The sequence below is a fragment of the Mastigoproctus giganteus genome, chromosome 5, assembly GCF_048544385.1.
Source record: "Mastigoproctus giganteus isolate SK-2022 chromosome 5, ASM4854438v1, whole genome shotgun sequence".
Lineage (NCBI taxonomy): Eukaryota > Metazoa > Arthropoda > Arachnida > Uropygi > Thelyphonidae > Mastigoproctus > Mastigoproctus giganteus.
The window spans coordinates 236,752,585-236,766,264 of NC_143579.1; the positions used below are offsets into that span (position 1 = coordinate 236,752,585).

General features: G+C 37.1%; 1 protein-coding gene across 3 annotated transcripts in view; it reads left to right on the top strand.

The window, feature by feature from the left end:
- LOC150086307 (uncharacterized) overlaps window positions 1–13,680 on the top strand; it is a 230,060-nt gene that overhangs the window by 65,230 nt on the left and 151,150 nt on the right. For all 3 annotated transcript variants that reach the window (XM_090374462.1, XM_090374464.1, XM_090374463.1), the window contains exon 3: window positions 2,373–2,439. In XM_090374462.1, coding sequence (XP_090230588.1) covers window positions 2,373–2,439 — 67 coding nt within the window. The remainder of the gene's footprint in view (window positions 1–2,372; window positions 2,440–13,680) is intronic.

Genomic DNA, 13,680 nt, shown 5'->3' on the forward strand with positions numbered 1-13,680 from the left:
TACTCATCTGAGGGGACAAAATCAAATTGAGGAAAGTCAGTTGTAGAATAGATGTTCAGAAATTTGCCTTTTGCCAGTGGGCAGTTGATAGTTGGAACAAAATTCCATCTATTGTAGTGGAGGTCAACAACTTAAATAAATTCAAAGCAGAATTAGACAAACAGTTGGAGCAAATGGATGGGTGAAATGGGAAGGAATTTTTTTTTTTTTTTTTTTTTGCTTTCTTGCATCATATGCCTCTTCTAATGCTAATGCCAAATCTCTTTCCCTATAATTTGAATTTTGGCCTCCATTTCTGGAATCGTTTATAACAGTGAAAATAATTGGTGCAAGGAAGCCCTGGCTCTTTGCTGTACCTGTCAAAATAAAATTAATAACCACATATTTGACTGAGAACTTTGCCTTCATTCATTTTACTACCCCCTCTCAGAGCTATACAGCCCTCAACTAGTTCCCCCCTCTAAGGTGTCTGGTTGCCAAGCTCAGTAGCCCACATATTTAAAGTTTTCCGCACACTGTATGCAGATCTCACCAAATGGGTTTGTCTGTCTTTGGACCTTTCAAGAAGCTCAGAATCCTTTTTCTTTAAGCATGGTCTGCACTTTAAGTCAGTATCCCAAATGCAGTCTTACAATTGCTTCATTCAGTGGAATTATGACCTCCCTTTCTCTCAAGAAAATGCTTGATAAATCTACTATTTCATTGCATCTACTGTAAATCTGCTTAATCCCAATGACATAGTAGATAAATCTACTACTTTCATTGGAATCCAAATTTATTTTGAAAATGCATTACAATAACTGACAGTCGTATTAAAGAAGATAATGTTAGTAATGCATTATTCAGATCTTATCACAATACAAAATTACATTTGTTTTCATTTGTATAAGAGCTACTTCATTTTAGCAGGTAAAAGTATTATATTTATTTATTTAGTAGCAGGTATTAGATTTATTGAAGAGAGCCAACTTAGTTGTTGCAACCTCTGTAATATAATAGGATGTTCACAAGTAGGGAAGAGGATGGTAACATCCCCTTATCTAAAATGATGAAATTGTATTTAGCATGTTGTGTTCAGATCTTTTGAAGAAAGGCATAGAACTTCTAGAAAGAATTCAAAGGACAACCAGGTTGGTGAGGGATGCTAATTGATGTTCATTTGAAGAATTGCTTAGAAGGTATGGAGACTGCAAAGCTTGGAAAGTTGGTGTCTTAGTCATTACCTGATAGAGGTATATAAGGCCTTGAAGAGAATCACTGAACTGAACAAGAGAGGTATATTTTCCATCAGTTGAAGAGAGAGAGGAACCAGGGCATATTAATACAAAATTTTGGGGAGTAACTGAAGGCTGGATCTCACAAAGTTCACTTTCAGGCAGTGTTGTAGATAATTCGAATGAATTTCTTGCTACAATGGCCAAGGTAGAGAGGTTGGTAAAGTTCAAAGTGGAATTGGATAGCACATTTTGGTGATGAAGATATGGTAGAGAACCCCCCCCCCCCCCATATGAAAAGCCTGCTTCTTTATGTCATTTAGCATTATTATACCGTTAAAGTCATGGAATCAAAATCAGCCAGTTTTATGGACAAGAAAATTTTATTAAATATTTATGGTATCTTTATAAATAAATACATTACCTAAATTAAATCTCTTCTTTTTAAAGGTTAAAATAGGTGCAGAGGGGGGTACTGTTTTTTCCATTATGAACTCTGTTTGTGATTGTTGGTTTATTAGGCAATTGCACAAAAATAAATTCACAAATCCTTTTTGAGTATATAATAGTGATTAATTAAGTAATTTAATTATTACTTATAATAGTGAAAAAAAAGTAAATTTCACTAAAACAAACAAGTGACAGTAGAATTATTTCCACTACTTGCTGACTTTTTTCTGATCCCTGTGGCCAACTCTGTTCTCTCAGTAGTTATCCATACCCTTGTTAATCATTCAATGAATTAAGGAATTGGCCAAAAGGATGGCTAAAGAATATAGCCCTTTCTTACTTGCTGTAACAATGGCCTAACAAAAACTTCTTTTGGGATATCACAATGAAGCGACAAAGAATGCATGCTAACAGGGATTTTGCATACTTGCCAAACACAGATTTGCTGTACAAAAATTAAAATTCTTCAACTATTTAAGTTACTAACACAGGAGCTCAGAGTAGGCTGCCACTAAGCAAGAATGAACACAGCACCACTGATTTATAATTTTCGATTTATACTGTTTTCAAATCCATGCATCTGCATGTAAGATTCTACTGCTTTGTTCAGTTTATGGTACTATGATAATTTTTGGATATAAGAATTATATATATAAAACTATATTGCCTGTACATATAATAATACTAAATAAATATTATGCATTTTAGTAACTCATGGATGTATAGTAGCCAGCCTAAAGCTTTACCTTCCTGATGGAAAGGAGGCCAAAGCCAGGTAATTAATCTGAATGATGTTTAATTATTTGTCATATTTTTTAATATTGTATATACCTCTGGATTTTGGGGGGGAGGAATTTTTTGTTATATTACTGTATTCATATGTAATTATTCTGCCATTGAGCTATAAATCATTCTGCAGGACTTCTAGAAAGTATAAATTATAAATGCACTCCAAAATAAATTTTTGTCAGAGTTAATATATATGTGTGTAATTTTGAAATCACTTCAAAGAACATATTTCATTTTTCAGTACTGTATAGAGAAATACTAGTCATTTCAACAAAGCTTTACTATACTGCAAAGCTAACATTAATATAAACATTAAAAGCATTTTTTTCTTTTTGAAAAATGAATGTGGCTCTTTCATATTAGAAATGGTAGTGGATATAAGTTTAACATTTGCAGCATTTAGTTTTCATGTTATAAAGCAAATATTTTTCGAAATCAAGTATAATTCATTAATAAAGTGCATTGCATTTGATTTTAGTAATTATACTTTACTATTATAGTACAGAGATTTAGATCTTTTCACATAAGTTCATTCTATAAGATTGATATTTTCATGATCTATTTCATAGGATGGGGAGGACATGTATGAATTAATGAAATTTTTGGATGTGGCATTCACATAGCAAGAATATACCCAGTTCCTCGACAATGTTTTCCCGCCATGTACTCAGATTCCTTTCAGTAACTATCTGGCAGAGTAGAGGTATCAAGATTATACAACTAGCTGATCGGGAAGCCTACTGGAGAGTTACCAAGGTTTGGTCCAGTGGAACTGCTGGTCTGTGAATACCATTTTAGAGCTGAACCCTTGAAATGTAAGGAAGTTTGGATCTCATCATGATGCCCATCATAACCTCAGAAGACATCAATCATGTTGTATGATGGAAGAGAAGGGGAAGGGTTGCTGGAGCTTCGCTCTGGAGACCAAACTTGAAGTTCACCACTTCAAGCCTCTAGTAAGCAAAGTGGTGGTATTGTACCGGTTGATGAGAGTCATCTACCGCCTAATATTGCCTAGTAACAGAGAGGGGTGGCATTCCTCCATGTGGTGTGAATGCCACACTTCGACTTCTGCTTACTTTATAGTATACTATAAAGCTACAATTCATAACCATCATTTTAGCCATATTTTACAACTTGCACATGGGGGTTATACTTAGGGTTACTAACAGTCCCACCATCACAAAGGTGCAAACATAGGATTTGGTTGTCACAGAGTGACTGGACTTTGCTAAATTTCAGTCTACTTGACTTGAGTGTTACCTGAATATCAGGTAACCTGGCTATCATACCTGAGAGACTGCAGCCTCAAGAACCTGCTTGCAAGATTTCTTAAATTTTCCCCTAATTATAATTTGATATAATGGAATTTTATCAGATGTTAATTAGTGCAAAATTCACAAAAATGTGAAAGATGAGAAAGTTGTATACATCCCACTTTCAAATAGAAATGATTAAATGTAGCTTACAGTAATTCATAAATCCATAATTTCCCTCTTCTTTTTTGTTTATTCCATAATCTTTATCTATATATTTTGATCTAGCATCAGTGGAGCATCTAGTTAGTTCTCATAGTAAAATCAATTACATTTAATTTTTAAGAAGGCACTGAAATGTCTAATACAGGCGGGCCTCGATTAACGTGATTAATCTGTCCCGCGAGCGCATCATGCAAAACGGAAACGCGTTAATCAAATATCATAACCAATAGGAAAAATTATAATTGGTCCTTGACCTTCTGGAATATCCATAAAGAATTTTAAAAATACCTTTTAAATAACTTTTTAACTGTATATAATGTAAAAGATAATGAAAATGATTATGGAATTAAATGTTTATTGTATAAAACAGCGGTTCTTAAACTGTGCGCCGCAGAATATTTTAAATTTTCGAGGGAAACACAGCGATACTCGACATCTGTTGGACACCGCGTGAACTACTAGCTCGAGGTAGTTCACAGTTTCAGCATTTCTTATTAAGTTGTTTGGATCTAACTACTAAATGAAACTGTTAGATATTTCTTTTGGTCTGGGTGCGCCTTGAAAAAATTACTGAGACATTAAAGGCGCGTTAAACCGAGAAACTTTGGGAACCTCTGACATAAAATACACAATGAAGAAATTACTGTGGCAGAAATATTTGAACTGTGTTGACTTTCTCTTTTCATCAATCAATTTCCGATAGCTGACAACAATCTTCTCTGGGCCCTGGTGAAATAAATATCGCAGAGAACATCAATCAAACCTTTTGTTTGAGGTTCTATGCTATACGAAAGATTTCATCTAATTCTTTTACCGTTATCTCCTTCGCGGTAACATTTTCATCTGGCTCATTTAAAAATTTGAATTTTTAAATGCAAGTCTGCATTGACTTTATTAGCAGGAGACAAACACGTCTTCTTCCGATGGTTGATGGAGCGCACCGAGCCAGGCAGCAGACAAACGTTTGTTTATTGACCGTACAACTCGTGGTAAGCTTAACACGCGATTCAAATCTTTTTCAACAAAAAAAAAAAAGAAAAGAAAAGATCGTTAATTGGAAATTTGCATCATGTAAAGTGAAAAGTGGTATCATTTTTCAAATAGCGTTAACTGAATATCGCATTAATCAAACTCACGTTATGCGAGGCCTAGCTGTACTCTCCATGACAGTACAGTAGTTTTGCCACTTCTCACCAACTTGGAGGGGTCTGGGTTTTATTACCGTCAAATAAACAAATCACCAATGTATAAACAATGAATGGGATAATGCATCTCAGAATATACTGAACCATCACACTTGGATTACAAGGGTAGTGAGTTCTTTTGCCTAATGACCCATCTGCTTGACTTGAGTGTCATATTTCCAACTTTAAGGAGTTCTGACCTACTTATTGTGAAAAATGTGAAAAATTTGGCCACATGATAGCCCTAGATTTTTGTGTTGAGAAACCTTCTCAAATTCAGAACATTTATTATAGTAAATAAATTTGAAGTATCAAGTCATGAAATGCAGACATTGTTGGGATTTCAAAGCTGTGGTGTCACTCAGACCTGATGCAGAATTTGAATACGGTGAGTACAATGTATACAGAAAGGACAGACAGGAAGGGAAGTTATGCTCTTAGTTAAGAAGCATATTATATCTAAGACAGTGCATCCAGTCAATATCATGTTTAATGTCAAAGTTTGCAGATGATACAACGGTTGGCAGGGTAGATAATGACAGTAATTAAGTTATGCTACTGCAGCAAGGTCTAGAAAAATTAGGCAGATGGGCTGAGAAATGACAATTGAAGTTCAGCAGTGACAAATGCAAAGTATTGCATATGGGTAGCAGTAATCAGAGTAGTGGAAAATGAAAAATACTTGAGGTTAATTGTGCAGTCAGATACGAAGTTCTCTGAACAGTGATTACAAGTTGCCAGGATAGCTCATGAGCTTTTGTCAGTGATATACAGAAATTTTACTAGCAGAGATAAGGAAGTGATTATCCCATTCTACAAGGCAATGGTTAGGCTGCATTTTATGTACTGTATACATATCTGGAGGCCTCATTTTAGGAAGGATGTTAATCTGCTGGCACAGGTACAGGGAAGAGTAATGAGATTGCTGAGGGCAACAAAAGGGTGCTCCTAGGAAGAAAGAAAGAAAGAAAGGCTTCAGCTCTGCAAATTGCAGTGTCTGAAGACTAAGCACCTGATTGAGGTGTTTAAGATGTTTGAGGTGTTTAATGGATTGAGAAAGTTCAATACTGATGGCATCCTCCTTTTGCTTAAATTACACACATGAGGAGATATAAATTCAAATTGAGGAATGATGGTTGCAGAACAGATGTGTGGCAGTTTGTCTTCAGCCAGCAGGTGGTCGATTGTTGGAACAATTTCAAGCTGTTCTTTTGGAAATGAGTGGTTTGAATAAATTCAAGGAAAAACTAGGCAAACTGTTGGATGGAAGGGACAGGTGATGTGAGGTGGTGTTTTTTTTAGCTAATGCAGTATAAGCTTGCTTTCTTACCTCATTTGCTACTGTTAAATATTTCCTTCAAAAAATTAACTTACACTGATTTGTTCTTATTTATTTCTAAACAAGTGGGATGTAGCTATTTTTTTTTGAAGCAGTGCAAGTTTCTGTATTATTTCTTCAGAGACTAACTGGTGAAACCAGGATCTCCTGAAGTGATGAATAATGTGGGAGCTAAGATTTAATCCAGCAAAGTGGAAGGTCTTAAACCTGGGAACAATAACTCCAAAATAACTTATACACTTGGTGGAGTTGAACTAAAGTGAGTAGTGGAAGAAGGGACTTGGGAGTTACGATACGATCAGACATGAAGTTTTCCGAGCATTGTAGCAGGTTGCAAGGAAGACCCATTGGTGCCCCCATCAATGATTTATCGAACATTTACTAGTAGAGTAAAGGACATCATAATACCATTATATAAGGCTATTGTTAGACCTCACTTGGAATACTGTGTTCAAGTATGGAGACCGCACCTAAATACATCAAGCTTTTTTAAAGAGTTCAAAGATGGGTAACATGTCTGGTGGGATCGGCAAAGAGCATCTGTATGAGGAAAGACTTTGAATATGTGGGTTGCAGAGTTTGGAAACTAAACTCCTTGGAGGAGACTTGATTGAGGTGTTTAAGGCTCTGAGAGGCATAAAAAAATGAATGAGGGTGAAAATTTTCATGGTTATAAATAATTCTAGAACTAGGGTACTATAAATTCAAATTATGGAGGGGAGACGTTTACCAGAGAACCAGAGCTGTAACTCAATACGTTCTACATTGTTATCAATATTTGTAAAATAATAAGAGAAGTTTACCTTAATATAGTACGTAGAACACTTAGCATTAGCATTAGTAGAGGCATTTGATGCAAGAAAGCAAGCTTATGCAGCATCAGCCAAAAAAATTAAAGTAAAATAAATAAATAAAAAATAACCACTTCCACTTCACCCCTCTGTTCGTTCGAAATACCTGTCCAGCCGAGCCTTAAACTTATTTAGGCTATCAACTTCCACGACAAGGGATGGAAGTCTATTCCACCTACCAACCACCCGCTGGCTAAAGGCAAATTTCTGCACATCTATCCTACATCTGTCTTTCCTCAATTTGAATTTATGCCCTCTCAGGTGATTATTCTAAGAAAGAGGAAGAATCCCATCAGCATTGAGCATGCTCAAACCATTCAAGGCTTTGTACACCTCTATCAGATCACCTCGCTGCTGCCTAGTCTCCAGACACTGTAATTCACAAACCTTAAGCCTTTCTTCGTAAGAGCACCCCTTTGTTCCATTCACTAATCTTGTTGTCCTTCTCTGTACTCGTTCCAGCAGCTCTACATCCTTCTTGAAATGAGGTCTCCAGGCCTGTATACAGTACTCCAGTGTGGCCTGACCATTGCCTTATACAAGGGAATAATCACCTCCTTATCCCTGCTAGAAAAATTCCTATATATCATTGACAATACACCATGAGCTACTCTTGCAGCCTGCCTGCACTGCTCAGAGAACTTCATATCTGCCTGCACAACCACCCCCAGGTTCCTTTCATTCTCTACCACTGTCAGTGTAGTACCACAGAGTTGATACGTTGGTCTGGGGTTGCTGTTTCCCATATGTAGTACTTTACATTTGTCAATGTTAAACTTCATTTGCCACCTCTCAGTCCATCTGCTCAACCTTTCCAGATCCTGTTGCAGCAGCATAGTGTCAGTAGTGTCCTTGACAACCCTGCCAACCTTCGTATCGTCTGCAAACTTGGACATTAAGCTTGATATACCATCATTTACCATCATCAATATCATTTATAAATACAGAAAACAATAAAGGACCCAATACTGAACCCTGAGGGACTCCACTAATAACATTAGTCCACGATGAGCAGTGTCCATTAATTACCACTCTCTGTCTTCTCCCCTCAACCACCCCTTTATCCATAGCAGCAATTTGCCTCCAATGCCACACTGCTCCAATTTGTGCAGCAGTCTTCCATGTGCAACAGTATCAAAAGCCTTTCTAAGATCCAAGTATATAATATCAAAGTTATTCCCTGCATCCAGTTCTTTTGTGACTGCATCATAGTATCCAATCAAATTGGTCAGGCAAGACTTCCCCTTAACAAAACCATGCTGCGTCTGAGCTATAACTGAAGTCTTGTCTAGGTGATCCTGCAGTGCTTCTTTAACCAGTGCCTCCATTAATTTTCCGGGAACAGAAGTTAAACTCACAGGTCTATAATTACTTGTGTCAGCCTTTGATCCTCCTTTGTGAATTGGGGTCACATTTGCACATCTCCAGTCCATGGGTACCTCCCCTGAGTCCAAGGAAGCTCTCATAATTATGGCTAAGGTTTTGCTTACTTCCTTTGCTGCCTCCTTTAATATAACTGGATAGATTCCATCCACCCCAGGTGCCTTTCTTGTGTTTATCTTCAACAATTTCTCCTCCACTTTACTCTCAGTTATTACAAGATTCTCTAGCTTACTGCCAGAGTTGAATGCACCTTTGGCATTCCCCTCGCTGAATAATTCCTCATGTGTGAATGTCGATGCAAAATATTCATTTAGTTTGTTAGCTACCTGAGCAGGATCATCAACAGTTGACCCATCGATATCAAGTGGACCAATCTGATTCATCCCCTTCCTTCTAGAGTTTACATAAGTAAAGAACTCTTTGCTGTTTTTCTTCGCATCCTTTGCCAAGGATTTCTCGTAATCTGCCTAACCTCCTTTGTAACTTGGTTACAGATCAACTTGTGTCTATCATAGGCTTCTGTGTCACGTGTTAATTTGTATGTATCCCATGCATTTTTCTTCTCTGCCATATGCCTCATTAGTTCATCTGACATCCATTTATGCCTAAACCTTGAACAATATTTCTTAGTTGGTATGTAAAGCCTAGTAGCTTCCAAGATAAGTTCTTTGAATGCTTCCCATTTTGAATTTGCTGTTGGTAACATCATCAGTTGATCCCACTGTATAGAATTTAAATACTGTCTCAGTCCACTGTAGTCGCCTTTACGAAAGCAATACCCCTTCCCTTTACCCCTAATGGTAGTTACCTCTTTGAGTAAATCCCACTTCAGAACACTGTGATCACTGCCACTTAGTGGTTCATTTATCTGCAGATTCTTAATGCATGAAGAATCACTACTGATAATCAAATCAAGAGCATTACTCCCTCTAGTTGCCTCCCGAACATGCTGATGTAGAAAACAATCATCCAATAAATCTACAAAAGCCTTGCTAGTGTGTGAGTGACCAGCCCCCAAATTCCAGTCAATATCTGGGAAATTAAAATCCCCCATAATAAGACTCTCTGATTTACTGGCCCACTCTATTTCTCTGTACAGTTTCTTATTATACTCATCAGAGTCATTAGGCCTATAGCACACTCCTACTCTCAATTTTGATCTCCCAATGCTTATGTCACACCAAACTGACTCGACACTGCACTGTCCAGCGATGTCGACTGGCTTCACTTCCTTGGATTTTGTGTTTCTTAACTAATAGCATAACTCCTCCTCCCTTCCTATCCTTTCTGTAGACATTGTACTCCCCAAATTCCAGTTCTGCATTCCTTATATCTGTGTGACACCACGTCTCTGAAATCCCAACAATATCTGCCTTTGTTGTTTTGAGCAATACCTCAAATTCATCAAATTTATTTACTAGACTCCTAGCATTGGTGTACACGCAAGTATACATGCACCTGCTCTTCCTCTTAGCCACCCTAACACAACCCATGTGTTTACTTGTACCCCAATGATTCCCAGCAGTCTCTGAAATATCCTGCATCTTATTTTCCAGGCTGCTGCTCATTCCAATAGAAGCAGTGCAGTACTTCCGTATGATACTCTCCAGAAATTAAAACGAAAAAATCAAAAAACTTACATTAGAGTAACAAATAGTTTAAAAAATAATTAAAAATCAATTTAACACAATAAAACTCAATTTAATGCAATTAAAAATAAGAAAATTAATTAAAATAATTTAAAGAAAAAATTGCAAAACGATTTTCCTTCCTGAAGTTGACAATGCTTTTCGACCGTATGTCGTGATCACAGGAATGAAAATTACCGAATAGGGACGAGTATGAAACTTAAATAGGGATTATTTGTCTTTGTGCATGCGCGTAAAAGCCCACGAATTGGAGGTGAGATATGGCCGATGAATATTAACAGAATTTGTGTAATTTGATTTCTATGGTTTCTCAATTAATAGTCGCGTATAATTACGTTGGACACTAAGTATTTTGGCCTCGTTAAATAAAAAAGTATGTTTTACATTAACAGCATGAAAGGCTAATTCTGACGCTGCTGAGCGAGAAGCCTGAACTGAGGCCGCATGTTGATTAACACGAATATTCAAAGGAAAACGTGTCAAACCCTGATAAGACGAGTCGCGATCACTGCAAGAAATGTTTGATACCAAGTCATTAATTTGTGTTACGAACGAGGAAAGGACTGAGCGATTGTTCAGTATAGTGTGTAATTTTCGTATTGGCTTGGCCATAATTTTAAATTCGGTATCTTTAAAGAATCTGTTAAGCTGTGTGTGCCACTGTTCAACATATGGGACAGAAATAAAGTATTTTTTGATATTACTATTGTTGGTTGGTGTAGTATTTTGTATCCTATCCTTAGCTTGTACCCTAATTCGGTTTATTGTAGCAAGGGGATAACCCCTGTTCTGCTGGTTAATATTTGTATTTCTGAGCCTAAAGCAGATTCAGTCATTGAATATTTGTAGGCATTTAGAAATTGATTAAAGATAATCAATCTTTTGTAGGTGAACGGGTGATAGCTGTGTTTGTAGGTTTTCGATAAATGTTAAATTGGATTTTATTCGAGTCCCGAGTAAGCGTGAAATTTAGAAAATTTAATGACTTTGTATCCGTATCCACCCTTTCCAATGTAAATTGAGCCTAGAATGAATATTATTAAACGAATGTAAAATGTCTTGGATAGTACTATCAGTAATAACTAGACAATCGCTAAATACCTCCCATAGTGTGTGATACGGGTTTGAAAAGTGTCAAGTGTATATGCTCAATCGTTGAGAGATAGATCTCCGATATTAAGCTGCTCAGGCTCAATCCTATTGGCAAACCAAAAATTTGTTTGTACACTTTGTCTCGAAAGGTGATATAAAGGTAAAGTGCAGCCATTATCAACCCACTGCAGGATGGAAGCCTCCTCAACAATTCATGCTGAGGGAAATGGACCATAATCTGCCACGCTGGTCCAGTGCGGGTTGGCAGATCGACCGTATTCAGCAGTCAGGGGCTTGAACCCTGGTCTACTCAAGGAGCGTGTGCTACTGCACTCCCGCTCCTGACCACTCGGCTACGGAGGCCGTAGTAGAAATATAGTTGGCTTCAACTAACAGTTTAATTAAGTGAAAAATTTCCTTAATAGGAAGCTTCATGTAATTAATCAGTTATTATTTAACATATCCCAAATAATATCTAATGTGTATTCAACGTTTACGTTCATATATATAATGAGGTAACATCTAGTGAGAATAAATTGTCATTATCGCCAAGTATACAATCCTTAAGGTTATTAAATAATGTATCGTAGTTCTTAATCCCAAATTGTATCGCCTGTCTAAAGGGTTTTATAATGCTATATACATGTGTGGCTAAGGATGAAAATGCTGAGTTTCTGTAGGAAACAATAGGCCGAATAGGAAATCCAGTCTTGTGTAATTTTACCTGATTGAAAAGTGCAGGAATATTGTACGTTCTGGCCTTCAATTCCTTTAACTGAGCCATAGTAATGTAGTTGTTTTTTCAATACATGGTTGACGTTTTATTGTATTGATTGACTAAATTGGTAAATAGTGCCGGGTCAACTTCAAGATAATTGATTCTAACTTATTAATTTAATCAGGTTTATTGAGTATTACCACTGTATCTCCTTTATCTGCCCTATGTATAATAATGTCTTTATTTTCCTGAAGTTCACGTAAAGCTGAACTGTCGTGTGTATTGAATAAATAAATCTTTTTGTGGAACATTACGAAGTCCAAATTCAATATCAATTATGCACTGTTTTTTAGGTAGTTTTTGAGGTGGTAAATTATAATTTAATCCTTTGGATAAAAGTGAAATCTGGTCCTGCGATAGCGTATAAGAGGAAAGATTTGTAACCTGTCGATATGTCAGTTCGTTGAATGCTGGGCGAGGGGTTGTTCGCGAACTAACTGATGTATTCTGTGGTAACACGTTGTGTGTATGGTGGGGGTCATCACCCAACTTGTTGTTGTTATTTGGATTTTAGGAGCATTAGCAGCTAAGGCCATATTATTCCGGGGATATGCAGTGGTCGTTCCCTGACCTTTCTGCATCCTCCGTATTTGGTGGTCATGGGCTTGAACCCCGGTCTAATCAAGAAGCGTGTGCTACGCACTGCTGCTCCTGCCCACCTGGCTACAGAGGCGCCACCCAACTTGTGTGTACTTGGTCGCAAGCCCGCGACGATGTGCTAGAATTCGCATGAACGTGTGTTGACCCTCCTGATAATGTTTGTAAAGCTGAACTGTCAATAGTTCTGCACATCTCAGACTGGCATTTTTTGACGACACACTTCTGACATTACTGTATAAACAATTAGGACTTAAGTGTTCTTGTATAGTTAACTACCCAGACTCATCCCTTAAAGTTATTTAAGTTCGCTTCCCTGGCATTTGCTACCCGCTCGTTTGAAACTTTTCTGCCCTCAGAACATCTTTATAATATGTTCTGTTGCTATAACAAACAAGAACATTTGAGGTATGTGCAAGCGTTAATTTGGCCAATATCATCAGATAAATGCGTATCTATATTGCCCTTGCTTAATGTCATTAGTCCCCACATGAATAATAATAATATGCTCTTTGTCCACCTTCAAATCTGAAATCTGACAGTCTGTTGGTGACATCATTAATAGTTGCTCCTGGCAGACATACCCTGGTTCTAGTCCATGTAGGGAATAGAAGTCTTCTCTTATTGTCATTTCAGAAAGTTTGTTTATGCATATTGTCATACTGCTGGTGCTCCTTTGGTGTTCATAAACATGAATATAAAAAAAAAAAAAAAAAAGTAATGCAAGTACAGTCTTGACTTTACTTGCATTACTTAAATTTGTGAAACATCAGTGGGATTAACTGGGATATCAAGCGAGAGCCAGACCAATACATCCCATATCAGTAGCTCAACTAGAAGAGGAATGAGGTACTATACCCACTGCAGTCTTTC